General features: G+C 36.8%; 2 protein-coding genes across 4 annotated transcripts; both read right to left on the bottom strand.

Annotated features, from left to right (window-relative positions):
- Positions 1-2,437: 2,437 nt before the first annotated feature.
- Positions 2,438-14,961, bottom strand: stx2b (syntaxin 2b). Its single transcript, XM_067393933.1, has 11 exons — positions 14,714-14,961; positions 14,424-14,504; positions 13,551-13,650; positions 9,371-9,445; positions 9,194-9,267; positions 8,992-9,100; positions 5,708-5,781; positions 4,786-4,923; positions 4,573-4,683; positions 2,917-3,068; positions 2,438-2,593 (listed from the first exon to the last, which is right to left on the bottom strand). The coding sequence occupies exons 1-10, from the start codon at positions 14,741-14,743 to the stop codon at positions 2,931-2,933; spliced, it is 930 nt and encodes a 309-aa protein (XP_067250034.1). The 5' UTR covers positions 14,744-14,961; the 3' UTR covers positions 2,438-2,593; positions 2,917-2,930.
- A 1,299-nt stretch (positions 14,962-16,260) lies between these two features.
- piwil1 (piwi-like RNA-mediated gene silencing 1) lies at positions 16,261-25,342 on the bottom strand. Of its 3 annotated transcripts, none has more exons than XM_067393931.1 (20): positions 25,270-25,342; positions 25,085-25,177; positions 24,846-24,974; positions 24,510-24,724; positions 24,279-24,400; positions 22,866-22,946; positions 22,586-22,783; positions 22,004-22,112; positions 21,796-21,922; positions 20,915-21,032; positions 20,717-20,831; positions 20,444-20,631; positions 20,295-20,367; positions 20,020-20,220; positions 19,840-19,943; positions 19,502-19,572; positions 18,672-18,825; positions 18,461-18,586; positions 16,516-16,663; positions 16,261-16,377 (listed from the first exon to the last, which is right to left on the bottom strand). In XM_067393931.1, exons 1-20 carry the CDS (start codon positions 25,340-25,342, stop codon positions 16,261-16,263), a joined length of 2,562 nt encoding a protein of 853 aa, XP_067250032.1. The 3 variants fall into 3 exon arrangements, with proteins under 3 accessions (XP_067250032.1, XP_067250031.1, XP_067250033.1); XM_067393930.1 differs by having other exon boundaries at positions 25,085-25,196; positions 25,274-25,342; XM_067393932.1 differs by having other exon boundaries at positions 25,085-25,175; positions 25,274-25,342.
- Positions 25,343-26,513: the final 1,171 nt, after the last annotated feature.

Raw genomic sequence — 26,513 nt, 5'->3', positions numbered from 1 at the left:
GAGCACTGACTGTCTCATCACTGTTACAAACACTCACTCCTCTGTCTCCCCTTTCAGCTTCATCTTTTTATTCACTCACTCTAACCAGGTCAGGTGAGATTTTAATTTATTTATTTCTCACTGGCTCTCTCTCTCTCTCCTGTGTATGTGTGTGTGGATGCTCTCTTTACTGTCTCTGAGGCAGGAACATTTCAGTTACATAATGTCTGTGCTTCTGCCCACTCACAGCTCAATAGCAGAGATAGGATGTCCTGAAAGTGTCATGTCACGAGAGGCATTTATTCAGCTTTCATCATACTGTTTATGTGCATATGGTTTTCACATTCAGCATCTAGACTGTCTAATGTGTGCGAGCGAGTTTGAAAGAGATTTTTTTACAGCTGTTGTGCATCCAGGGTAAAATCCCATGAGCATCAATATATGCACCTGCTTCAGCTTTGTCACACATACTGGGGTTGTCATGGTAACGGTGAGGGTGATGTCATCAACAAAGGGTTTTGAGGACTTCTCATTAAAACAATGGTATAATGATTCCTGGACATTATGGATATATGGAATTATCAGTTGATCGATACCATGCAAGAGAAGATAATGAAGTGTTTTATGGGGAGGGGCAGTGTTGTAGAGGAATCAATATTTAACTACTATGAAAAGGTTGTAGTATGTACAGTTTTTTTTTAAAGGAGCCTTTTATATTCACAAAAAGTGTTGTGGAAAGTTACTTTTAAAAGTAATGCATTACAATATTGCATTACTCCCTAAAAAATTAACTAATTGCATTAATTACTTTTTATGAGAAATAGTGTGTTACATTACTTTCGTGTTACTTTTTCTCACCTGGGCTGGGCTTGCTTGTTTGTTTTTTAATAACAAAAAAATTATATTTTTTGGCAAATGTTCAGGCCCTTTCACACAAAAAGTGAAATGAATAAGCCTCAGGCTGAAGGAAATGCATGTTTACACCTGTACAGTAGAGGGCGCAGCTCAAACAAACCTTTCAGCTGTGCTGCCATTCTGGGTTAAAGAAGAATAGGATACAGGAGAAAGAAGTTCAACGCTCTTATTTCTAAATCTAAAGTAATTTTTGCTTATTAGTATGGTTGAATTAGATCATTGAAGGTCAGCAGCAGCAAATATATTGGTTAATAAAGTGAGATTAAATACATAAAGTATAGGTTTAATTTAATAGTTAATTATTATGTTTGCGTAAATTTCTGAGATTGTTTTTATTAATTTTGAGGAATACTGAATGTTTTCATGCAAGTGAGATGAGTAAATGCATGTTCACATTTAGTCTAGAACTACAATAACCATCATGTTCACACACAGCGCACACAACACCAGCACTTTATTTCTCTCAACATGGGGACAGGAGAGCTGCCAGTCAATAAATGTGAATAAGTAACATTTTGTTGTAAATTGAAAAAGTAATGCATTGCTCTTCTGGTTACTTGAAAAAGTAATCTGATTACGTAACTTAAGTTACTTGTAATGCGTTACCCCCAACACTGATCAGAAAGGCTGCATTTATTAGATATAAAATACAGTAAAAACGGTAATATTGTGAAATATTATTACAATTTAAAATAACTGCTTTCTGTTTAAATACATTTTTTTTTCCTGTGATGCAAAGCTGAATTTTCAGCATCATTACATTAAGTCTTCAGTGTCACATGATCAAGAACAGCATTTAAAATATTATTTGTAACAATGTAAATGACAGCCTTTACTGTCTCTACTGATCAATTAAATGTCTTTTCTGAATAAAAGTATTAATTTTCAAAAAAAAAAAAAAAAAAATCTAAACTTTTGAACAATTGTATGCGAACATTCACCAATAACAGAAGGATACAGTATGACAGTTATGAGCAGTGAGCAACTCATTTATTTTACAATACACTTTGTGAACATTTGACTATATAGTTAAATTCCTTTCAGACAGTCATGTAAGAGAAAAACATTAAGTGATTAAAACATGTTTTGTAACATGGTTCACAGATCTGACATCATATTGTGCGGAGCCAACTGCCATATTGAACACTGTCAAACCATTGTGTAAAAGCTGAAACAAAATATTTTGAACTTGTGATTCTTGAATACAATACAATTCCATTTTTTTTTTTTTTTTTTTTTTAATTATTATAACATATCTTAGGTGCACTTTGTTGGATTGCATTTAACTCCACATTGTCAGTCAGACCTCCCAAGGAACAAAGTACTCAGAGTTACATATCGTAATATAACAAAATATTACTCAATTGTGCAAAATTTACTTACAAGCATTAAATAAATAAAAGAAATACATGTAATTACCTCTGGTTGTTGTAGTGAAGTGGCAAAGCATATAAGTCAAAGAGGAAAGTATGACCACAATTCATTGCCATTTTCTACACAATTCACTGGTAATAAATTCAAGAGCAGTTTAGTATGCAGCAGGACAAAAAAGTAATTCTCTCTTTTTTCAAAAGGCACAGTAATGGCAAAGGAAAGAAAGCTTTGCTATAGGTGACTAATCGGCGTAAACTGCAATGACGATGATGACTAGTAGAATGATGATGCACACGGCTCCACAAATGGCAACATAGACCAATTTCTATGACAGAGAGATAAAGAACAACAAAAATTACCAGCATGAATAAAAATAATTAATAAAAGTAAATTTACCTGTTTTTGTTAGCAAAAGATATGCATCCCTTTTTGGTAATTTTAAGTCGTAATAATACAATATTACCATTTTCCTGTATCTTTGATTAAATAAACCCAGCTTTGGTGAGAATAAGCAAGTAAAATGGTATTGATAAGAGCCTATCTTTTATCGAAACCTTTAAAACGATTCAATTGTCACCACATTCAAGCTGGGTTTGAAGAAAGGCAAAGTGAAATTAGGCTAGATGAGAATGTTAGTGATTGGGTTACCTTGAAAACAATGCTTAGGCAGGATTGGCTGCATTAGAGCTGGAGGAGGCGGAGTTAGTTGTGGTTTTAACAGACAGTCCCACAGATAAGCCAATTATTAGTGCTACCACAGCAAGCACGGAAAAAATAATAAGAGCAAGAATGATGTATTTCTGTACAAGACAAAAAGAAAGTGTTATAATGATTGCATTTATTTAAGCACATGGAAACATTTCAAAATTCTGTAGAAGAGAATATTCTTAAGACTGTAGAACATATTGTGACAGAATAAAGCTAAAGAGCTTTAAACATTCCAATTATAAAAATCATTATAAAATAGTCCCATTTATTTTAGGGCTGTATTATTTCTGATTGTAGGCAAAAAGGATTATATAATGTGGCTTCTAAGGCTGGAATACACTACATAGCTTTTGCCAAGATTTTTGCCATGATTTATTGTCTGGAGGAGTTGACACTAGTTGCCAAAAGTCAGAACCATTCTACAGATTTTACAGAAAATCTTTTTATTTTAATCTTTCTAGTTTATGACGGACACAGTTAAGGCCTGTTCTCACCAAGAACGATAACTATAACAATAACTATATTTGTGTCCACACCAACGAACAATAACAGTCTGTTTATTTTAAGCTCATGTGCTGCCGTTTCAAAGTGCGTACAACATGTTTTTGCTGTTCACAGCTTTTACCAGCAGATGTCCTCAGCATGCTACATTTCGAGTGAATAGCTAGTGTAACCGATCAGTGAATTTAGGTGACGAAGTGGAATAAAAACAACACCTAGTCTTTTTCACTGCAACTTCACCGGAAGCAAGACAATGTTGTCGAAACTAACGCTGCATACCTTAAGGTTATATCATGTTACACTATTTGCTTGCCTGGCATTATGATCTCATTACTTCTCAGCATTTATTCAGAGGGTAAGGTCCATTGTTTTCCATATATCCATTTTCTAAGGGGGTTTGACTTGTCAAACAGTGCTGGATTTTTCTTGACCTCGGCGATTAACTTCTCCGCAATGTCGTCTGCCATTTTAAATGCATAAGACCTGAAAATTAGATCGTATTATGACTGGCTGCCTGTCAGTGTTTTATCTTTCAACAGCTGGAATAAAAATAGTTATGAAAGTGATTCCAACAATATAATTTCTCTATATCTTTATAATTATACCTTTGGTGTGGACAGTGATTTTTATTTTTTTATTTTTTTTTATATATATTTAGAATTATATCTTTATTGTCATCTTTATAGTTATCATTCTTGGTGTGAACGGGCCTATGATTCCATCCACTCAAACTGTTTTGAGCTGATTTTCGAACATATTATTGTTTTCATTTGTCATGTGTCTCCTAGTAACTAGGCTCATGTTTGTGCGTGAGTTTGTTGTTCGTAACGACTTGAAAGTTGTGATCCTCAGATGTTTAGTGTACGATGCCAAGTTTTTTATGTAACCATTTACAAATGTTGGCAAATGTGTGATGCCTAGTGTTTTAATATCTGTTCAAGTTGTGTTGTGCATTCCAGCATTTAATCTCAGAGCTCACCAGTTTTTCTATGGAGAACTGTGTGATATCTGGAACTCTACAATAACACTCAATTGCTAGGTGAGAAGATATTCAAAAATATAGATAGATATAGATTATAGGTTTTGCTCTCTTACCCTGCGGGCCTGTGTCTGGTACCTGACAGCTTTCTTGGTCTCCACTTTAGCATGGCCGACATATTCTACTGCATTGTTTACATTCTTCTCAATGTTGTTAATCATCTCACCCTGTACAACATAAATGAGTGAGTTTATGAATGAATGCTCTGACAAGTGCTAGCAACAACTAATAAGTGAACAAACAACAATAAAGATTGCTGATCACTGTACCTGGGTCTCAACAAGCATGGCCATGTCTACAAACATGTCATGAAGCTCTTTAATGCTGGCCTCCAACCGCAAGATGTCTTTATGTCTAGACTCGATCTCATTAAGGGCCTGACGAGTTATCTGAGAGTCGGAGATGATCTGAAAACAAAGGATATCTTTTAACAGCCTCTAGGAACTTAAAAACATTGCATGAGCAAACATTAAAGGGACAGATCACCCAAAATAAGACAATTGTGTCATCATTTACTCACCCTAATGCTAAAAACCTGTAGCACTTTATTTCTTCCGAAAAAAGGAGAAATGTAAAAGAATTGTAATTGTTAAAGAATCATCAATTATAAAAATGTACTAAATCAGAATATTAGAATGATTTCGTGTGCCACTGAAGACTGGAGTAATGATGATGAAAATTCAGCTTTGTCATCACAGGAATAAATTACATTTTAATATATATTCAAATAGAAAATAGTTTTTTTAAATTGGAAAAATATTTCACAATATATCTGTTTTTACTTTTTTTTTTATCAAATAAATTCAGCCTTGGTGAGCAGAAGAGACTTCTTTCAAAAACAATTAAAAAAAATCTTATGGATGCTAAACTTTTGAATGGAAGTGCAATTGCTTAGAAAAAAATTCTCAGTTTGTACTTCATGTTAGAAATATGGGTTTAAAACTACACAATTAATGTAGTTAATGATGACAGAATTATTATTTTTGGGTGAGTTGCAGAGAAATAGCCAGCAGAGGGTGCCAATTCTGCATAATTGGTGAAAAGATTTATTGCTCTCATATCATGTCACAAAAACAGTAAGATGAGAAGCCAAAGGAAATTGGCTCTAGGTGAGAGCTGCAGTATTTTAATATTCCTTCCTTCAGCCTACAGTAAGACTGGAAATAGTCATTTTGAGAAGTAAAAACTTACATCAGAGGTGAAAATGGAAGGGTTTCCAGTCTCCAGCATCTCTTCCAATTCCTCATTAGTTGTGTTTCTTCCAGCTACAAGATTCAAAATAGATCCAAAAAAAAAAAAAAAAAAACCTCATGAACTGGCTGATCCTGTTTAGGCCATTATTTGTTTGATAAATGGCTGTCTGTGTGTGAATTTGTCATGGGTAAACATGAGATGATGACCAGTAATTGCTAATAGGCATTTGGATAATTGTTTGGCTTTGTGTCATTGAACAGTATATGTGTGTACCATGTGCTTGTACAAGTGTGTCTGGTCACGCTAAGTATGCATTGGGGACTATATTGATTCAGCTGGGAGAATGAGAGGGAACATTACAATGGCTGAAACCATCAATGCAAAGGCCGCTGGAAAAATACATACACATTCAAACAATATGACCCCTAAGCAGTGGGCCAGTGCACATATTCACACTTTTATAAAAACATGGGGGGAAAGACATGAAAAAAGCTTTGCTCTTGATCCTAGTATCCCTCAGCAGGCCACATCTCACTACATACTAATTGAACTTCAAATAGTGACTTCAAATAGCACAAAACAAATACATTAAAAAAAAAAACCTTTCATAGATTGTTATTTTTTTCCAAATGCAAAGTTGAGGTAAGTGGGTCTTCATGCAAATACAACAGTCACATGACATATGACTCGGTATAATATCACATGATATTCTCCTCCTGGCCCACTGTGCAGAGGTACAGCAGGATCTCTGGAGCCCTGTTGCCCAGGTAACACTTGCCTTACAGTCTCCGGTGACAAACCGAAGTTTCATGTGTCGTAAAGCAAAGAAACTACCTCATTAACACACACACACACACACACACACACACACACACACTTCAGAGGTCTGCACTACATGTCTGACCACACATTGCTCAAATTATACTTCAGGAGCAGCATGTCATGTGATAAGAGGGGAAAACAATACTTAGGCATATTTTTTTGTCCTTATTGGACCAAATTCTAGTACTATTTTTCCTAAATAATACAAAAATAAAGAGCTAAAAACTAGAATTAATCATATTAAATGTTACAAATGTATTTAGGCATCACAACATTATGTACAGTATGAAAAATGGATATTCATTATGAGGTTTGCTAAAGATGACATTTAACAATGTTATTAAATTATTAAATTAACTATTAAATAATAGCATTTTTAAAGATTAATTTGAATTAAGTGTTGGATCAAGGCCAAGGTAATCTTAATGTAAAAATTCCCTAAATTAGTTGCACAATTACATATCCAATTTCAGCTAATATACAGTTATGCCCATATATATTTGGTTATATAATGGATATGGGCTTAAAGTGAACACTCTCAGCTTTAATTTGAGAGTATTTACATCCAAATTGGAGGAAAGGTTTAAGAATTACAGCTCTTGAGAATAGCCACCCTCTTTTTCAAGGGACCAAAAATAATCAGGCAATTGACTCAAAACAAAAAAGAAGGAAAAGTAGTAGAATATTCTGCTATCGCCAAGTCAAAAAAGTCGAGATCAGGCGTTTGACTTGGCCACAGCAGAATATTCTACTACTTTTCCTTCTTTTTTGAGCATGCATTTCACTTGCTGAAGGCAAAACTAAAGGCAGAAAGTCCCACGAACAAAAAACAACAGAAGTGATTGCCTGCAAAGAATTCCCAATAAAATATTAAAAATTAACATTTTATTTATGATTGTATTCAATTGTCTAATTACATGTGAGCCCCTGATATAAAATTGGTTAAAATCCTAAACTTTTTATTTGATATTTTTGTTCAACCCCTTAAATTAAAGCTGAAAGTCTGCACTTCAATTTCATCATGATTGTTTCATTTTATTTTATTCTGGTGGCATACAGAGCCAAAAGTATGAAAATTATGCCTGTATCCAAATATATATATGGACCTAACGGTATATCGAATATCAACCAATGCTGATACTTTTTAAAGTCTCTAATACCAGCCTGATAACTGATATGATAGCAGCATGTCATTTATCCCTAGCAAAAAAAAAAAAAGTTTAAAGGCCATGACACACCAAGATGATGTGAAAGAACTAGTGGTGACAAAAGTACAGCAGCACTTGAGCTTTCTGAGAGGGAATAAAGCCGCTTTTCCACTGAAACTTTTTTCTCAGGAAATTTTTCCCCCCAGACCTGTTGCTGTCTGTGTTTCCATCACAGTCTAAAGTACCGTAAAGATTAGTCCAGTGATGTAGGACTGCACAGGACTTTCCAGTTCCCACTGGATTTCATCCTCTGCATATAAGCTTAATAAAGCCTGAACCTTGTCGTCGGCCCATCAGTTGTATTTTTTAACCCTTAAATGCATGACTGTTTCGCCAATCATTCTTACATATTCGGGTCTTTATCGACCCGGAACTATATCTACCACAGAAGGATCTCTACCTGTCGCGATAATATAAAACTCCTCTGATATTAGAGTAACAATTGTAGAACAATAAAATAAAGCATATTTTTTTGTTACCTTTTTTTGGAGCTTGAAAGCACTCAGTTTGAGGAGATGTTTTATGCCATCATCACTGTCCTCATCAGAGCTCATTTCCCAGTAAACTCAGCAAATAATAGGCTAGTTTTATGTTTGAGGTCACGAAATATGAGCCCATTCGCGATCTCAAACGTATTCTCAAAACTATATAATTTTCAACATCTTCAAAATCAATATTTCGATCGCTAACAGCCTCACCAGATCCATCCAGTAACAGTTACAGTCATATTTGATTGCATCCAGTACTTGCTCTCTTGTTATATTCTTTATAATGAATTGATTGAGGAATACCAAGAAGGTTGATGTCTAACTTTAAAAAATGAATGAGGAGGAGGGTAGCGAATGACGTCCCGGGTCACTAAAGACCCGAGGTATGCATTTAAGGGTTAAATTCCACTGTACGCACTGCAACAGACTTTTAAAAATGGTGGTTGAAATAAAATGCTGCACAAACTCAACCAATCAGCATGTTCGAAAAACTACTACCTCACAAGCAGGGACTTTCTGAGAGGGGGATTTTTACTTGGAAATTCATTTAGACCCTGGTCCCTGCAGTCGAAAATCAGAGTACCACCCCAAAGTCCCTAGTTCCTGGGGAAAGTTCCTGCGGTGGAAGTGCGGCTTAAGTGGGGCTTTTTTATTAATGTGTACAGTATATGAACGAAAATATATACAGTATGGTCCTTTTAAGTGGAAATCTGTCAGCTGTTTACATTGTTTGCGAATGTATGAAGGTATACGTGTGACTCACTGATCTCCAGCTGTCTCTGAATCCTGCCTTTGCTCTTCTCTCTGAAGGACACTTGGGTTTCATTATATTGTGTCATTACCTCCACAAACTTGCGTGACAAGTTGGTGTACTAAAAAAAAAAAAAAGTGCAATAAATAAATTTGGGTTGAAAATATTACTGTACAGGATGGTAAGATGTTATGAAAGGTAGGACATTTCTCACCTGTGTTTTCTGAATGCGTGCATCCACTGTAGCTTGATTCTCCTGCTCATCTGTAGGTTGATTCTGTTGCATTGCTGAGGAGAAAATAGATCAGAACTTATTTATTTCCTTTGCCAAGTGCACTGATGATCTCTGCTTCATTATCATCAACAGACAGAAGCAGAACATCCAACTCACATTTGAGGCTGGTCCGCACAAAGTTGGCATGTTTCTTGATTTCCACTGTGAGTTGTTCCAGCTCTTCTTTTGTTTCTGATAGCAAGGTCATATTTTGTTATAAGAGAAATTAATAACTTTTATTCAACAATGATGCATTAAATTGATCAAAAGTGACTGTAAAGACATTTATAATGTTACAAAAGAGTTCTACTTCAAATAAACGCCTTTCTTTTGAACTTTCTATCCATCAAAGAATCCTGAAAAAAAAAAATGCATCATGGTTTCCACAAAAATATAAAGCGGCACTTTCAAATTTAATAATACTAAGAGATGTTTCTGAAGGATCATGTGACACTGAAGACTGGAGTAATAATGGCTGCTGAAAATTCAGCTTTGCCATCACAGGAATAGCTAAAAAAGTTATTTTAAATTGAAATAATATTCACTATATTACTGTTTTTACTGTATTTTGATCAAATAAATGCAGAGGCTCCTTGATATTTCAGGGCCTGACATTCACTTGATATACAACTCACGGATAATAAACAGTCGGCTATCAAAGTTAGTGTTTTTTTATCGCACGTTACAGATAACTGTTTTGGAAAATATCACATTATGATTACATTATGATGTGTCATGTTGGAGAAACACTGTGGTGTGTTATATATGAGAAGAATATAAAACGCAGGCAGGTATATGGATGAAAAGTGACCGTAGATAGCTATGCTCACTCTTAAAAAGGCAAAATATCACAATCATCAACAGATCATTCAATTTTACTATCAACTTGAGGATTCACAGAACATACACCACTGAGAGATAACACTTGTGTGTAGAAGAAAAACGAGCATGGAGTTGGTTGCAGAAACACTCACACCCTTGCAGATGTCTTTATCTCAATCTCACATTCCTGTCTGCATGTCCTATACATGCCCTGCAAATAACAGCCAAAACTATCCTCAACACACTCACTTCAAATTAAGATTGTGATGGGGGAATCCATGATTCCTCACATGCCCAAACATGACTCACTATAGCAACTTTTAAAGGGTCTCTCTTTTCCCCATCAATTTGAATGATTTTCTATACATGTGTTCATTGTGAGCAGACACCATTCACATTCCCCCCATGAGCACTGCCAAGACATTACAAGAGTCCCAGTAACCGTGAGTGTGTGTGTATGCGCATGTGAGAAATGTTTTCCCTACAGCAGTTTCCTGGCTGCCCCAGAGTTGTACTTGTATAGAATGATGTGATGTGATATTTCCGGTAGAGGAAGCCCATGGTCTTGTGCTTTTATAAGGCTATGTGCTGCTGGAAAGAGAGTTATAAAATCGTTTTTTTGTTTGTGACAGAACTCAGTTGTTTTTGTCTGTGGATATGAATGACGGAGAGACTGAATGTGGGTTCAGACAAAGACAAAAGCAGAGTGACGCAAAGTAATTAGATTAGTAAAAAGATGGTGAGTAATTTGGACAAATTTACAACTCAAATAACAAGCAGAGTAAACTAGCCCCAGTGTTATTTTAACTCATTTTAACCCACTATGAAAAAGATAAAGATTAAACATTGCTTAAACTGGGTAAAAAAAAAGGATAAAATCAGAGTTAAATATAACGTGAAAGCCTTTCACAGTACACTTAGGGGCCATTCACACATTTTGTAGTTAAACAGTAGCTGCGTTTACATGGACCCTAATAATATGGTTGTAATCTCACTAATAGTACAATCAGAATAATAATAAAAAAAATAAAATAAATAAAAAATTAAAAAAAAAATCACAACCGCATCAATCAGAATGAACTTGCCAAATCCAATAAAAATTACATTCAGATTGTAAGGAATGGTTTAAATCTTTTCCAATCCAAAACTGAAAGTGGAAAGTATTGCATATGTGCAATGACGTAGAGATGGTATGATGTGATGCCAGGAACAAACTGTTGTTGTTGTTGAATGAAGTGTCATAAATGACTGTTGTCTCATTCTAAAATTCTCCTTCCACTCATTGTCTGTGAAGTGGAGCAGGACAACATCCCACCAGTCCTTGTTTTGGACTCTCATCCACAGATGCCTTGTTCTGGGCATGGGAAGGGGCGTTTTTAACATTATTTAGTAACTTTTAGGAGGGTGTACTCATTTTTGCTACAAAAAAATTTATCACCTTGATAAGAAAATCTTATTTTCCTGAATAATTTTGACATGCTTCTTTGGGAACTGATTAAGCAGACTTGCTGTTATATTATATCTCTAAAGAACCCTAACATGTCTTCTAAGTAATAGAGTAACTGCTGACTTTCAGAAGTTTCAGAGGGGGTGTACTCATCTTTGCTGTGTACTGTAAATGCGCACATCAACACGATCACTTTCTTAAGCCTTCATGTACCACATTCGTATTCATCAATCAGAAATTCATTCCAATTGAAAGAAAAGGTGTCCATGTAAAAGTAGCTAGTGAGACGCAGATCAATGGAATGAAAACAAAAAAAAACAAATGCAAGGTCTAGAAACACCTTTTTAAAAGTTGAACTTCTTTTAAAGGTGCCATCGAATTGAAAATTGAATTTACCTCGGCATAGTTGAATAACAAGAGTTCAGTACATGGAAATGACATACAGTGAGTCTCAAACACCATTGTTTCCTCCTTCATATATAAATCTCATTTGTTTAAAAGACCTCCGAAGAACAGGCGAATAACACCTACTGTTGTGTAACAGTCGGGATCATTAAGGCATTACACAAGGGCAGGACATCTGGATGTGCGCAGCTGAATCATCAGACTAGGTAAGCAAGCAAGGACAACAGCGAAAAATGGCAGATGAAGCAATAATAACTGACATGATACATGATAACATGATATTTTTAGTGATATTTGTGAATTGTCTTTCTAAATGTTTCGTTAGCATGTTGCTAATGTACTGTTAAATGAGGTTAAAGTTATCATCGTTTATTACTGTATTCACGGAGACAAGAGCCGCTATTTCCATTTTTAAACACTTGCAGTCTGTATAATTCATAAACAACTTCATTCTTTATAAATCTCTCCAACAGTGTATCATTAGCCGTTAGCCACAGAGTATAGCCTCAATCTCATTCAGAATCAAATGTAAAAATCCAAATAAATACAATACTTACGCGATTAGACATGCTGCATGACGAACGCTTTGTAAAGATCCATTTTGAGGGTTATATTAGCTGTGTAAACTTTGTTTATGCAGTGATAGAGTCGAGAGCTCGGGAGGGGGTGGAGAGCGCGCGATTTAAAGGGGCCGCAGCATGAATCGGCACATTTCTAATTATGCCCCAAAATATGCAGTTAAAAAAATTATTTAAAAAAAAATCTATGGGGTATTTTGAGCTGAAACTTCACAGACACATTCAGGGGACACCCTAGACATATATTACATCTTGTAAAAAATGTTCGATGGCACCTTTAACTTGATCGCCGTGTTTTTAGAATGCAATGTCATGCATGAGATGCTGCATAAGACGAGAGACATGAGCGCAATGGTCAAACACGTCCGTCTAACACTTGGGTGTCCAAACCTGCTCCTAGAGGGCCACTGTCCTGAAGAGTTTTGCCTCAACACACCTGCCTGGAACTTTCTAGTAAGACTTTGATTAGATGGTTCAAGTGTGTTTAATTGGGGTTAGAGCTGAACTCTGCAGGACAGTGGCCCTCCAGGAACAAGACTGGACAGTCTAGTCTAGTACGCGTTTACATAGAAAAACAAATGAAAAGTAGTGCAGTGGAATGGAAAAACGAGTTCTGTGTGTATGGCCCCTTACTGCAGGGATGGTCTCAAATTGGAGTTAAAAGGTTAGTTCACCCAAAAATGAAAATTCTGTCATTAATTACTCACCCTCATGTCGTTCCACACCCACAAAACTTTCGTGGGTCTTCAGAACACAACTGAAGATCTTTTTGATTGTGTTCCAAAGATGAACGAAAGTCTTACGGGTTTGGAACAACATGAGGGTGAGTAATTAATGACAGAATTTTTTAATTTTTGGGTGAAATAACCCTTTAAGTGCCTTGCTCAAAGGCTCAATGGTGATAGTTTAAAGATCACCCCTACTACTAGCCTGCACTACCTTGTCACTCAAAACTATTTAACCTGACCTTTCAGAAACTAGTTCTTACTTGTTTCAGTTGTAACATTTGCTCAAATTTCACAGTCATTGAGTAGCGGTGACTTACTCTCATCAGGGTTGGGAGCTGAAAGGATCACACTATGTTTTTTCTTCACCTCATTCACAAGGGACGAGATCTTATCAATGACACCTCTGACCTCCTCCACCTGAAATAAAGCAAAGCATAGTTCAACACAAACCTTAAGGTTTCTTTAATGATTTAGTATGCACTTCAGTGGGATTCTAGATGTGAACTACTCTGTATGCATGTTGCCACACGTTTGTAATTAAATACCTTTCTTATACATGTAATACTGTACATTATGATGTTGTGATGCCCAATATCAGTGGTACAATTCAAGTATACAATCTAACTATAATCAGAGTATTATGTTAGGGTTAGTAGAATAAGTTGACAAACTTGCAGTTATTTGTTTCATTTGTAGTTACTTACAGAGTAATAAAAAATAAATTAAAAAAATCCCTTTATGTCCAAAACTGTAATTTTCTTTTACATTTACCAAAAATCAACATTTGTTTAAAATCTCATGTTATGAATAACGAAACGCTATGCAGGATATTTAAGACAATTTTGGGTGATTAGACTGCAATACCGTTTGCCACATCTCAGAACTCACATACATAAAATATTACCCATTGTAGACCTAGTAAAGGAAACACTGTACAGTACTTATTGAACAACCAGTTCTTTATTTACCCTTGTAAGTTCCCAAGTACCCTTTTAAGCCCCCCCATAAAACACTTTCTCATTGGATCTATGCAAATCCCATTGGTGACCTATTTTGATCTCAAAAAGGTGAGTTCTCACTGAAAGGTGAGGAGTTTGCATCTATGATTTTATTGAATCCCTAAAGACTGTCCAACATAAATATACAGAGTACAGATGAGGAGCACCTTTCATAAAGATGAATGGTTGTACCTTTCTGAAAAAGTCCTGCATGAAGCCATCTCTCTCCATGGACACAATGACACCCCCATCTTCACTGGCACTTTGCCTGAACTAAAACAAACCACAAAGATACACTTGAGCACGGAGGAAGACGACTACACCGACACAAACATGGGAAAAAAACATAAACAATGGAGAAAGTTACCCCCAAATATATGTGCACAATTGTACGTATTTGTTACTAAAACACATTGATCTCCATATATTATTGCCCCTTTTAGTAATTAGTTCGTCTAACTGGTTTATTATCAATCACTTGCCACGTCTAAATCAGCCAGTCGGTCCTTCATAACAATGTCGTTGTTTCGTCGTTTATCCTCTGTTGATTGTACACATTTGTTGCGGTCCGCGCGCGTTAAAGTCCATGGCAAGTCCTGACTGGATCACGACAAACTCAAGTATTTCGGAGAAAGTACATTGAATTAACCTTTAAAGTTAGCGACTTTTCATTAAACGCTTATAAATAAGGCATTGGCATTCAAAGTTAATCCAGTTCTGAAGCGTTATGTTTGGTTGGTTGTCATCCTTTTAATTCACGCTCTTCTTCTCTGCGCGTTTGATTAGACTATGGGCGCAGCTACACCAAACAGGGTGGTAGTAACCATAGAAACCGCAATGCATTGTCATGTTATTTATTTATGCCATGTATTTCTTTGCTGTTTACTGTGCATTTCAGTTAAATGGCACGGTTCTCATCGTCATTATTCAGGTGTAAATGTTAAATGTGACAAAGTAGAGTGTGGATGGTGTTGTCACGTGGGGTCTGTTACTTTTCTCAGCGCTCGCCAAAAGGGCCCAATCAAAATCATTTACTAATTAAGCGTTCTACTGAAGCCTTTATACAGGTTCACTGAACTTGTATATGAAAGGCCAGTCTTCTTAGGCAAGTTATTAGATTTAATAAATTTTTACGATGTCTGAATTGATATGAATTGTCCTAATGCAGCTCAATGAAGGGTTGGGCTTACTGAGCCTCCATGCGCCACCTACAGTTACTCTCATAAACCCGATTCGGACGGGGTAAGTATTACCTGAGGTAATTTGTCCAGACCTTTTTACAGAAGGTAAAAGTCTCCATAATCTTTACTGAGATGGCACATTCGGACGGGACTAAATCACTGAGAAGCTCTGGTAATGATTACTTTACCCCCACCTCCCCATGTAAAACTAATCCCGTCCGAATAGGGATTTACGCTGTACCCCAAGGTCTAAATTTTAACAAAAGAACCAAGCCATGTGAACTTGAGCTTTATTCTTTTTATATCAGTGCACTGCAACAAGACACGATACTGATACATTCCTTAAACACATCTTTAGCACTTTTTCAATACTTCTGATTCACATGGAAAATTTCCTTCATATTTTTCATCTACAATCACTATCACTTAATTGTGTGAAACATGAATGTATGCAGCACATGAACACTGAAGACATTCAAAACATAACTAATCTTTTATATTGGAAACCAGAAAATCAATGTGTAATTAAATTATCAGAGCCTCTAAACACACAACCCAAGAAATCTGCATTTTGAACCATCCCTTCACATAAAATAGGGACTTCATCTTTACAAGGCATCAGAACAATTGAAGTAAATATTCAAAAAGAAAAAGGTTGGACCATAAGCATTTCCCTCTACAAACACAAAAATTGTTGTACCTGCTTCTCTTTCAAGACACTTTATGTAGGTATATGAACAAATGTTCTGACAGTATAGTTTTTCACTTAACTGAATCAACTTGGAAAAGAAACTAATAAAAATGGCCCATTTATTATTTCAGACCCTCCATCTTATTACTTAAGCAGGTTACAGGTAGTATAAGAAGTCATCCAGGTTCATGTTGGGCTCCTTGTGAATGCTCTGACCAACCAGGAAGGCCAATTTGTGGGCATACTGACATGGTGCAGGCACTCGGACAATCCCCTTAAAAGAAATGAGAAAATAAGTAAGAAAATAAGTAAGAAATTAAGGAGAAAATAGTTTTAAAACCATGAAGAATACATGAGGCAACACAGAATTGTAGAGCTATTAGCAGCAGTGTGATACTATATTGGTCGTTACCTGCCAGTTGTAGTACATGTGGCAGAGTTTGTAGGTGAGTCTCTGCATGTGATCTGGTTTGAGGCCGCTGTTGTCAAACACCACATTGTAGTGAGTAGGTGAGACGCAACCAAAGCGCACAGCCTGACTTACTATGAAGAAATCATACCTGAAAACAGATGCAGCGTTTAGATTAGTTGTTATATTATTTAACTAATACAAAATGGCTAATATTAGGGTAGGGCTGGGCGATATATCGAATGCTTTTGTCACGCGCATTTCGTCAGTAAAGCCAGTTCCCTGTTTACCACTAAATCGCCATCACCTGCTTTCAAATGGAGCGGCATTTAATAGACAGAGCCGTAGTTCACTGATAAGCCACGCAATATCACGTTCAATATCGATATGAATCGCCATCGATAATGAACGCGATATTGCGATATCTATCACGCCACAGAGCACCAAGAAAGATCACGACTCACTCCAGTCTATGGGAAAGTAGACCATTTTCGATTCTTGTGAGAATCCTGAGACACGCACTCGACCTGAAAAAAAACCTCTTCGGATCTACACAATTCACATAAATTATGTATTTTGTTTCAAAAGAGCTAATTTCGCTGTAAAGTGTCGAGTTTGCAGGTATAATAAATTAGAAAACTGAATAGAGACAATAGTCTGGAAACACAAATATTTTTCCATACTCTGATTTCTTTTTTCCATACTTTTCCAGACCTGGAAATTACTCAAATCAAATTTCATACTTTTCCAAACCGCGTAGGAACCCTGTTGATTAACATTAATGACAAAAAAAAAATAAAAAAAATCGTCACTTTAAGACCAAATGTGTGGCGCGGATCCAAAATACTGTTACATGTCCGTTTCGTTCATCTAAGCCATAATCAATTGTGTTTACGAGGATAGTCAGTCTTTTATGTGCATTTTACGGCTCTGTCTGTGTGCACAGCTGCACGTATTTTAATCAAAAATGAGTTCTCTTTTGCATCTTTGTGCACTCAAATGGTTTATAAGCTCTTGAATGTTTAAACTGACAGAACCTAAACACATTCAAATGATACTTTCATTGTCTGATGGTCAAACTGCAATTAATCAGAGAATCAACATGCGTTTTGAGCCATGGTGTCTGGTCCATACAGATTAACGATCCTTATACTAGACATTGCACATCCTCCAATGTAACTATCGCAGATGTGCACATCGTGATTTCAATGCCAAACGATATATTGTGCAGTCCTAATCATCCATATTGGATCCGTGCATCAGGTCTTAAAGTAACAGCAGCCTATTAAACCTACTGCCTTCTGTTAATCAAAGAAGAGAAAATCACTCAATATTCTTGACTGAATTTTTGTAACTTTTTTTTTTTTACATAGAAAACTATCCAGTGTTATTTTACATTTGATTGTTCAATTTCTGTAGTATTTCTTAAATACTTTTTACTTAAAGCAGTTTTCTATCTGTATTCTATATGTGTGCTATAACTTGTAATTTATTTGTTCTCATTTTATTACTGACTGTTTACTTGTAAATTCAATTCAAAGGTTGAAATCAAGATCTTGTGCTGTGTGTAAGCTACTGCAACAAAATTACCCCATTGAAAAAACAAATTGAGTGAGAAAACATTTAGGGTGAGATAATTGTAATGTTAATTGATAAATTTTTATATGTGAATAAATGCCTAAAATAATCATTACATAAAGTGATTGTGTCTCTTCAGAAGATTAAGTCTGTCTATTCATGCGGATTACTGTTACAATGTGTCATACTTTTTGAAGCTTAAAAATATTTAAGATTTTCAATGGATGGACAAAAAAAAAAAAAAAAGGCATAATTTAAAAATTTTTTTTTTTTTAATTTTTCCCTGTGGTATCAAAAATCAGTATTTTTTAAGGTATTGTATCAAAGTTAGAAATTCCAGTATCATGACAACGCTAGACTCTATACACACCACTCTGGACGAGTGACCTCAGTGTCGATGACTGTTCCAGGAGGAGGGTTGGCAATTTTTCCATCAATCCGGGCGAAGAATCTGGAGCTGATGCGCTTTTTCACCACTACAACTGACAGCTTGGGCCTGTATGCAAAACATAAATGTGAATACAACCAAGGGAATTCAAAATCCCCATAGTGTGAATGTGTCTGGCTGAAGTGTGGCTTACTCGTAATCTTGCCCCATGGTCTTGATGGACTGCATGATCTGAGGAACTTCGTAGTCCACCACGCTCTGCAGCATGCCGTCTCCAACTCCATCTCGGTACACGATGATGCGTGAAGGAAGGGAATTGTTGTACTTCAGATAGGCCTTTAGAGCAGCTAAAGAGACACACAAGCTTCAGTATAGAGTGCTGCAGGGATGATGTATTTTGTAGGCCAACTTGCAAGTTTGCGTCACCCTGGTTCTCTTGATCAGGGAATTTTTTCATTGGCTTTTGGATTGTTGCAGAAAATAAGATGCGACCAACAAATTTTTAATTCTTACACATTTTTTTCAAGATAATCTTCACAAATGAGGTTTTATGAATTTTAAAGCCTAAATACAATTGGCAGAAGCAAAAAGTTAGTCAAATTAAGCTTTTAGTATTAACCCCAACAACTCTTTCAATCTTATTTAAACAATTTTAATTTTTTAAGAATAGGGAAAGTAACAAGGTGACACTAATAACTAGGGGTCACGCTTTGCTTGATGTTACGCTTGCAGTTTGTGGTCTCGCCCGCCGGTAGACCTATTTTCCTAACAAATGTTCTACGAAGGCATCATTGATGTTGTTTGGAATGCTGTGGGGTATATATATTAATAATATATATATATATATATATATATATATATATAAATTAAAAACTCACTGACAGAAGGCTGCTTAAGATTTCAAATTATCACGTGCGCTTTGTGAAGAGCGCTCGCGCGAAATTAAGCTGATATAACCCCAGTCAGTTATGTCACAAGGGATTAAACAGACAGTATTCAAACAGAATTTTGCAACATTTTCACCTTGCAATGACCCTTTCAGTGCATCAATGATCTCCTGACCACGGTTTTGCAAGACGCACTTGGAGAACCACCTGAAAAGATAACAAAAGCGAAATTATACAACAATTATGTACAACCACATGACAACAGCAGCATTTCCACTATGTAATCCTATTGACTACCTAGTCCACCAGTAACCAAACAGCAAGGTTCCCAGAACTAAGCTTTCATCTACTTCAAATGTTTTGCAGTTTACTTCCTCTTTTGTTTTACTGCCTAACCAGTCCAATATAGTTTTGAGCACAGTATTTTTACCTTATATTTGTTTAGACTGTGCCATCTTCAAATTATTATATTACCTGGACATGCCCTGGTTAAGACTGGCCACCAGTGCTCCGATGGACCTCTTCCCAGCAGCTGTGTCATGGTAACAGTCTATGCCTACGATCATCAGCTGCCTGAGCTGAAAGACAAAGATTAAATTTGGAATCTGAATCTTGGCACAAGCCAACACAACTGGTGTCATTCCAGAGTCTTACTGGGATTTCTACACTCCACAGTTCTCCTCCCATTTTGCAGTTCATCTGCAAAGCAATCTTGGTGGCCACAGTCATAAGTGCTTGAGGTTTGCTGATGGTGCGAGACACCACACACTGGCTAGGAGTGGGGCAGTCCACACACAGGTACTTTTTCACACAGTCATACTTGTCCTTTCGATTGGTAGGCAGGATCACTACCACCTATGAAAGGCACAGAAGCCGTGTGAAACAAAAGCTTTAGAAATTCAAATTGTGCTTGTGATTGCTGGTCTCACCATCTGTGTTTCACGTGCTACGTTCTGTTGCAGGGCTCTCAAGAGAGATTCCTGACGATCCTCGTACTCAATCCTGCTTGGGCAGAAAATGCTTATTAACATGAAAATGGAATGGCAAGTTTTTGACATTCAAAGTTCACGCAACTCACATGATGGCCCTCTGCATGCGGATTCCCATAGGCCCAGCCACTCTGTTGAGAGTTTGAAGCAGAGATTGGGCAACATCTGCGTTCCGACGTGTGTAGAACATCAGCCAGTTGTCCAGATTCATGCAGCTAATCAGAGGGAGACCTCTCATCTCTTTAGACCAGTCAGCTGCCCATGGGTTATACTCGTACTAAGAGATGAAAGCGAAAGAGAATAACGAAGACCTCAATGAAAGTTACGTTATGAATACCTTCTGGGATGTTAAGCTGTCTTACCGCTCTGCTTCCCTGTATGATCCTCTCAGAGGGCAGAACTCTTCCATTCAGACTCAGCAGTCGGTTCTCAAAGCTCAGACCCCAAGTAGTAAGTTCATTCTGCACGTCTGCGTTTCTAGTGTATGTGAGAGCCGATAAGATATACAAATACACAAATTAAGAAACAACACATCAACAGGGCTGGCAGAGAACCTATACCTGTTGATGTTGGAGATTAAGCGGTTAATTCTGCTCTCTCTCTGTTCAGGACTCAGCCTTGTGTGCGAGGCAAGATCCTTCATGATGTTGAAATCAGCACGCATCTTGTCAGTCAAACCTTCAAGGCAAAACAAATGCATGCAGGTTAGGGAGTTTTTCACCTTTTTTTTTATATAAAAACAAAACTTTAACTCATTTTACTCCATATTTTACTGTCTATTAGCTTTGAGGTCATCTATATGCTAGTGTACACATCTCACCTTTGTGTATACAAAGTTTTGTACAATAAAAAAAAAGTCCCCTTCACCTTAATTATAAATACCACCTCACCAGCCACTGTGTTTAAGCAAGTAGCAAATCAATCATTAACTAAGGTACTGAAATTGGATATGGACCAAACCTTGCAAATATTAAATTAGTATGTTCTACATAGTATGAATGTATGTAGTATGAAAATCTGGATGCACTGCATTCACCATGTTATCACAGTCACATTGCTTCACAAATCCTCACTCGTTGTCTCATGGGATAGTAAAGTATCAAGCGTACACTTCAGAATCTCACAGGAAGTAGTAGGTCATCCAGGTGCTTTTCGCTAACTTTTGTATGAATACTTTGACTTCAGACATACTGCTCATTTTACATCTTGATTTTCACCTACTATATAACAGACAAGTAGTAGACATATTCGGATACATTGAAAGTTTTGTCAGTGTCTTCAATTGCACTAAACTACAGGATACTGGCTATTAAACAAATGACGGGTCCTTTGTTTTGTCCCACCCCAGCTTACTGTTCAATAGGAAATGTGTTGAAATACTTCACATGAAAGAAAATGGCACTCTTCAGACCATTTTAATGGGTCTTCAATAAAGACTTGCCAGTGAGGTAGCAGAACTCTGGAACGAGCATGGCAGGTCCTGGTGGAGGCCGTCCTGCGGGTCCGAGTCTCTTCACATGACTAACCAGAAGAGCCTGGTTGCCATCTGTTATGTCCAGACCATATTGCTGGAGAGGAGGAGAATGATTGAGTATGACCATTAAATTCTGCAACTGGTATCAAAATAATTCCCTATGTTATTAAGCTACCGTTTTGAAGTAGTTCTTAAACGAGATCTCTGTATCTCCCTTCTTGAATGTGTTGTTAGGGGTATGATCCCAGGCAATGTCATCGATCCTGTACGTCTTGTTATTGTACCTATGAATAATAATTTATTAAACACCATTAGTTAGTACATTCACACATTTAACCACTTTTACAAATTAAAAAGTATTAAATCCATCCAAGAAAAACTCTCGCTACAATTCAAAAACTTTGGGTCGGTACAAATTTATGAATACTTTGAATGAATACTTTTATTCAGCAAGGATACATTAAATTGATCAAAAACGACAAAGACATTTTACATTGTTGCTACAGATTACTATTTCAAATAAATGCTATTCTTTTTCACTTTATATTTTTCAAAGTATGCCAAAAAGATTTAATTTAGCTTGTACTGTAAAATTCAGATTAACAGTTAAAGGAACAAGTTACATTAAAATATATTTTAAAATTGTAGTGATATTTCAAAATATGTTTTATTGTATCTCTGATCAAATAAAAGCAGCCTTGGTGAGGATAAGAAACTTTTGACTGACAGAGTATTTGTAAATGTGTGCTCATTTTACTTGGTCAGAATGATCAGGCCCACAAGCTCCTTCGTGCAGGCTTCAGAGAAGCGCTGGTCTCCACACTGCTGCCTCAGACTGTACATGAAGTCAAGGACCGTCTCGCTGCGCAGAACCTTGTGGCTCACGTCAGTGCACAGCATGATGCTCGACTCGTACTGTAGGATGGTGGTCACAAAGCCAGGCCAAATTGTCAGCCTGCAAACAGATACAGTCCATTGTTCAATTTTCCAGCAGCAGGTATGTGTGCACAGACACACAAACACATTTGTTTCAAAACCTGTGCTGGGGAATGTTGAATGGATCATCAGGATTGTAATAATGGCGTCCGATCTGCTGCATGTTTAGTATCCTCAGGATTCTACAACACAAAATAAACAGGACTGAAAGTTAAACTCCTCATAAATAACCATATTTCAAATAGAGTTGTTCCGATACCCCTTTTACATTCCCGATACCGATTCATATACCTGAGCTCAGGGTATAGGCCGATACCGAGTACTGATCCGATACCTGGTTGCAGGGCTCTGAACCGGTTCAAGGAACAAAAACGAAAACCGGAAACTTCTTGACCGATTTTGACCGGAACGTAACCAGAAACATTTTGAACAGAAACGCTCATTTGAAATGGCCATTAACCGGTTAACAACGTTATTTTTTCGTTCTATTTAATATTTTGATTTAGCAGTCAACCAATCACAAATTCAAATAGCACAGCCTATGCAAATGTGATGCTAACGCATCCAACGTGAGTGAAATGCCCGCACTCACGCTCTAAAGTGAGATGCCCGCACTGACACGCTCAACGCAGGCTAATATGTACCTCTTTTGCTACATATTTTTTAATTGTTTAAATGTCAAGTCATATAGTTTAGGTAAGTTACAATGGCAATGCCCTGGCATTAGTTTTTCCGATGATATGTGTCACCATTAAGGCATACATTTAAGTGACAATGAATGTCAAGTAGGCTAATATGCAGCTTGTTGTGCGTTTTGAAACCAGCGAAAATTACAGGATATGTTGAACATGAGTTCACACAACGCCACATCACTCACATGCAGCGGTTCGGTGAACGGAGAAAACAGAATAAAACTATAGGCTTACATAACACATATACAATAAAAGGGAATATTTAGGCCTATAGGCTACATGAAATATTTCACCATATAATTAGGTCTACATATTAACAAATCAAAAGTGGTTCATTGTGGCGCACTCCAACGATCTAGGAAAGGAAACAGACATTCTGCTTGTTTTCGTTATTTAAATGTCTTTTGTAAATGTATGAATTATGTCTGGCTTTTAAATTACAACCATGAACCATAAATTATGGAGTACAGTTTAGGAAAAAACGTTCCAGTGGTCGCGACGGTGCCTCATGCGTGCGCACACAAATTCTTGCATTGCTTACTTGATATCGCAGTTGTTAAAAATTAAAATAAAATACAATCAACCAAACATATAAAACTTTACACTGCTCAATTCAATTCTGTAATACAATCTGCCGTCCTATGACTACCATCTAACTGTGCTGTTATGTGAATGATGTTGTCGATAATGTGAGTGAAGTACAAAACTTACATAATAAATAGCCTAATAGTTTAGCATTCGTCTCGAAAATGGAATCTGTGGTATTTCCAATACTAGTATCGGAACAACACTAATTTCAAACAGTCTGCATTCTGTGATTACCTCCTGAAGAGAATGTTGTAAAACTGCAGGCATACAGGAGAGGATGGCGGGAGTTCATTGGTCAGTGTGACAGTGATCTCAACCCTCTCACCATTTCTGGTCTCACTGCACAGGATCGTCTCCTACAGGTGAATTAACTTATCATTTACCATCAAATCAAATCAACATGCCAAAGCCTCACAAAAAGCATTTAAATAAAAACCAAAGCACATTGAGGATGTAAAAACATACAGTATTGTGCAGTTTGTTTGGGAGGAAGAGAATTGCTCCATCAAAGGTGTGTGCTTTGCCCAGAGTCTCCTCGTGCTGGAAAAGCAAAGCCGAGCGCAGGCGTCGGGACTCCATAGGTGGCTTGTAGTCCACGTGGTACTGATACAGAGCCCATAGAGGCCGTGAAAGCAGGCGCATGAAATTGGCCCTCAGCTCAATCTCAGTGCCTGAAACACCTGTGGTCACAGGAAGGGTTTCAAATTTAGTATCACACATTAAGACAACTGTGTACACCAGAACAAGGATATGGGAAATGTAGTAAAAATCAACCCACGCTCCTTAACATTTTGTTGTTACCTGTTTTGGACTCTTTCACATGTTCCATGAGCTGGCGAGTGTGGACACCAGAATCATGGAAATCCCGCCTGCGCCCACCTCTCTCCCCTATCTTCACCTGCTGAAAGCCTGCAGAAATCTGGAGCATCGCTACAAGCAGAAATAAGCAAAAGATCAAAGAATTAATATTTGTGAATGTTATAGTATGACATAATACATTACATAGTACATATTTCCTCTTGTTGCTCTAATGCACTTACCTTCTTCAGACATCGCTCCAGGTGCAGGTTTCTGTCTCCCTCTGCCCACCAGCTGTCCTTCAGGTGGAGTGGGCACAACAGGCTTCGCAGCCTCTTGTGATACCAGTGGTTGCTGCAGAGAAATTGAAATACTAATAAGTTTATTTCTATAAAGCTTTATCATGTTCAACTAATTATAAATAAACTCACAGCGCCAGGAGCAGCAGGCTCTTGACCACGACCTCTGCCTCTTGACCTCGCTCTTGCCCGTCCCGTCATATTGATGCTTCTTCACAATGCCTTGTGTATAATGCTGTACACAAGTAGTTAAAGTCACCACGAAGTCAAAACAATTCTCATCTTTTTATGGAATATTGCAGTATTTGTTATAAATTATTCATTTATACAAATTTTAAAATTCCCTTGCATACTTTAATCAAAATAACTTCCACTGCTTCTTGAAACATCTCTTCTCTGATGACGTTTTAATTGGCGTGAGGGCAGGACAACCGGTCACTCACATGAGATCACAGCAATAGCAAACCGCAACCATCCTACCAATTCCTAATAGAAAAATCAAGTCCTGCCCTTTTTCTTGTCTGAGAAGACATTTCACTCAGACATACATCACAATAGGAAGGAGAAGGCAAGCACAACTTTGATTCGTTCAGAGTTTTAAGGTTACAACATACAGAAATAAATATTAAAGAACCACATTACTGTCTGGTGCACAAAGGCCATGTTTTCAATTGTTTTTTTTGCAGAAATCTATTTCAACATTCTTCAAAACGCTTACTCTGTATGTCCTATGCCTTCCCTATTCTACTTAAAATGAAACTGGCGCTGCGTTCGTTCCGTAAGTATAATAGGGAAGGCGTAGGACATACAGTGTAAGCGTTTTGAAGAATGCGGAAACCGTAAGTATGCTCAAAGCGATATTTTGTGTTTATAAAGCATATAGTTGTATTTTTTAAGAAAATTACTGATTGTTTCACTTGATAAGATCCTTATTCCTTGTCTCGTCTCATTTAAAGCCATTCGAAGCTGCACTGAAACTGCAATTTTGACCTTCAACCATCTAGAGGCCATTGAAGTCCACTATAAGGAGAAAAATCCTGGAATGTTTTCATCAAAAAGCTTAATTTCTTTTCGACTGATGAAAGGAAGACATGAACATTTTGGATGAAATGGGGGTGAGTAAATTATCAGGAAAAGTTTATTTAAAAGTGGACTAATCCTTTAACAATCAGCGAAAGGTTTTCTTTATGAATGCAATAAGCATTTTTAAAAACTGGATACAATGAGATGACATTATTCTACTCATCATTCAACCATCAAACACTAAAAGAATTTAAATATGTAAAAGCATTTACAAATTAATTGAAAATGTTCCTTAAATGGAACATGAGATAATATTTCGAAGTGATTTCCGTCCTTTTGAAAGACAATC

The sequence above is a fragment of the Chanodichthys erythropterus genome, chromosome 9 (genome assembly GCF_024489055.1).
Source record: "Chanodichthys erythropterus isolate Z2021 chromosome 9, ASM2448905v1, whole genome shotgun sequence".
Taxonomy (NCBI): Eukaryota; Metazoa; Chordata; class Actinopteri; order Cypriniformes; family Xenocyprididae; genus Chanodichthys; species Chanodichthys erythropterus.
Note: the sequence above shows the minus strand (reverse complement) of the source record. Positions and strands in the feature narration are given on the sequence as shown.

Bases quoted from the DNA above. Each gene is read 5' to 3' on its own strand.
- stx2b (XM_067393933.1), bottom strand. From the start codon at position 14,743: ATGAAGGACCGACTGGCTGATTTAGACGTG. The intron at 5,782-8,991 runs GTGAGTCACACG...TGAATCTTGTAG, and splicing joins TCAGAGACAGCTGGAGATCA to CTGGAAGAAACACAACTAAT. The intron at 3,069-4,572 runs GTAAGAGAGCAA...TGTCTTGTACAG, and splicing joins ACCAGACACAGGCCCGCAGG to AAATACATCATTCTTGCTCT.
- piwil1 (XM_067393930.1), bottom strand. From the start codon at position 25,342: ATGACGGGACGGGCAAGAGCGAGGTCAAGAGGCAGAGGTCGTGGTCAA. The intron at 21,033-21,795 runs GCAAGTCTTTAT...TTTGCCTTGAAG, and splicing joins AGAGTTCTGCTACCTCACTG to GTTTGACTGACAAGATGCGT. The intron at 20,832-20,914 runs GTATAGGTTCTC...CACATACACTAG, and splicing joins TTAATCTCCAACATCAACAG to AAACGCAGACGTGCAGAATG.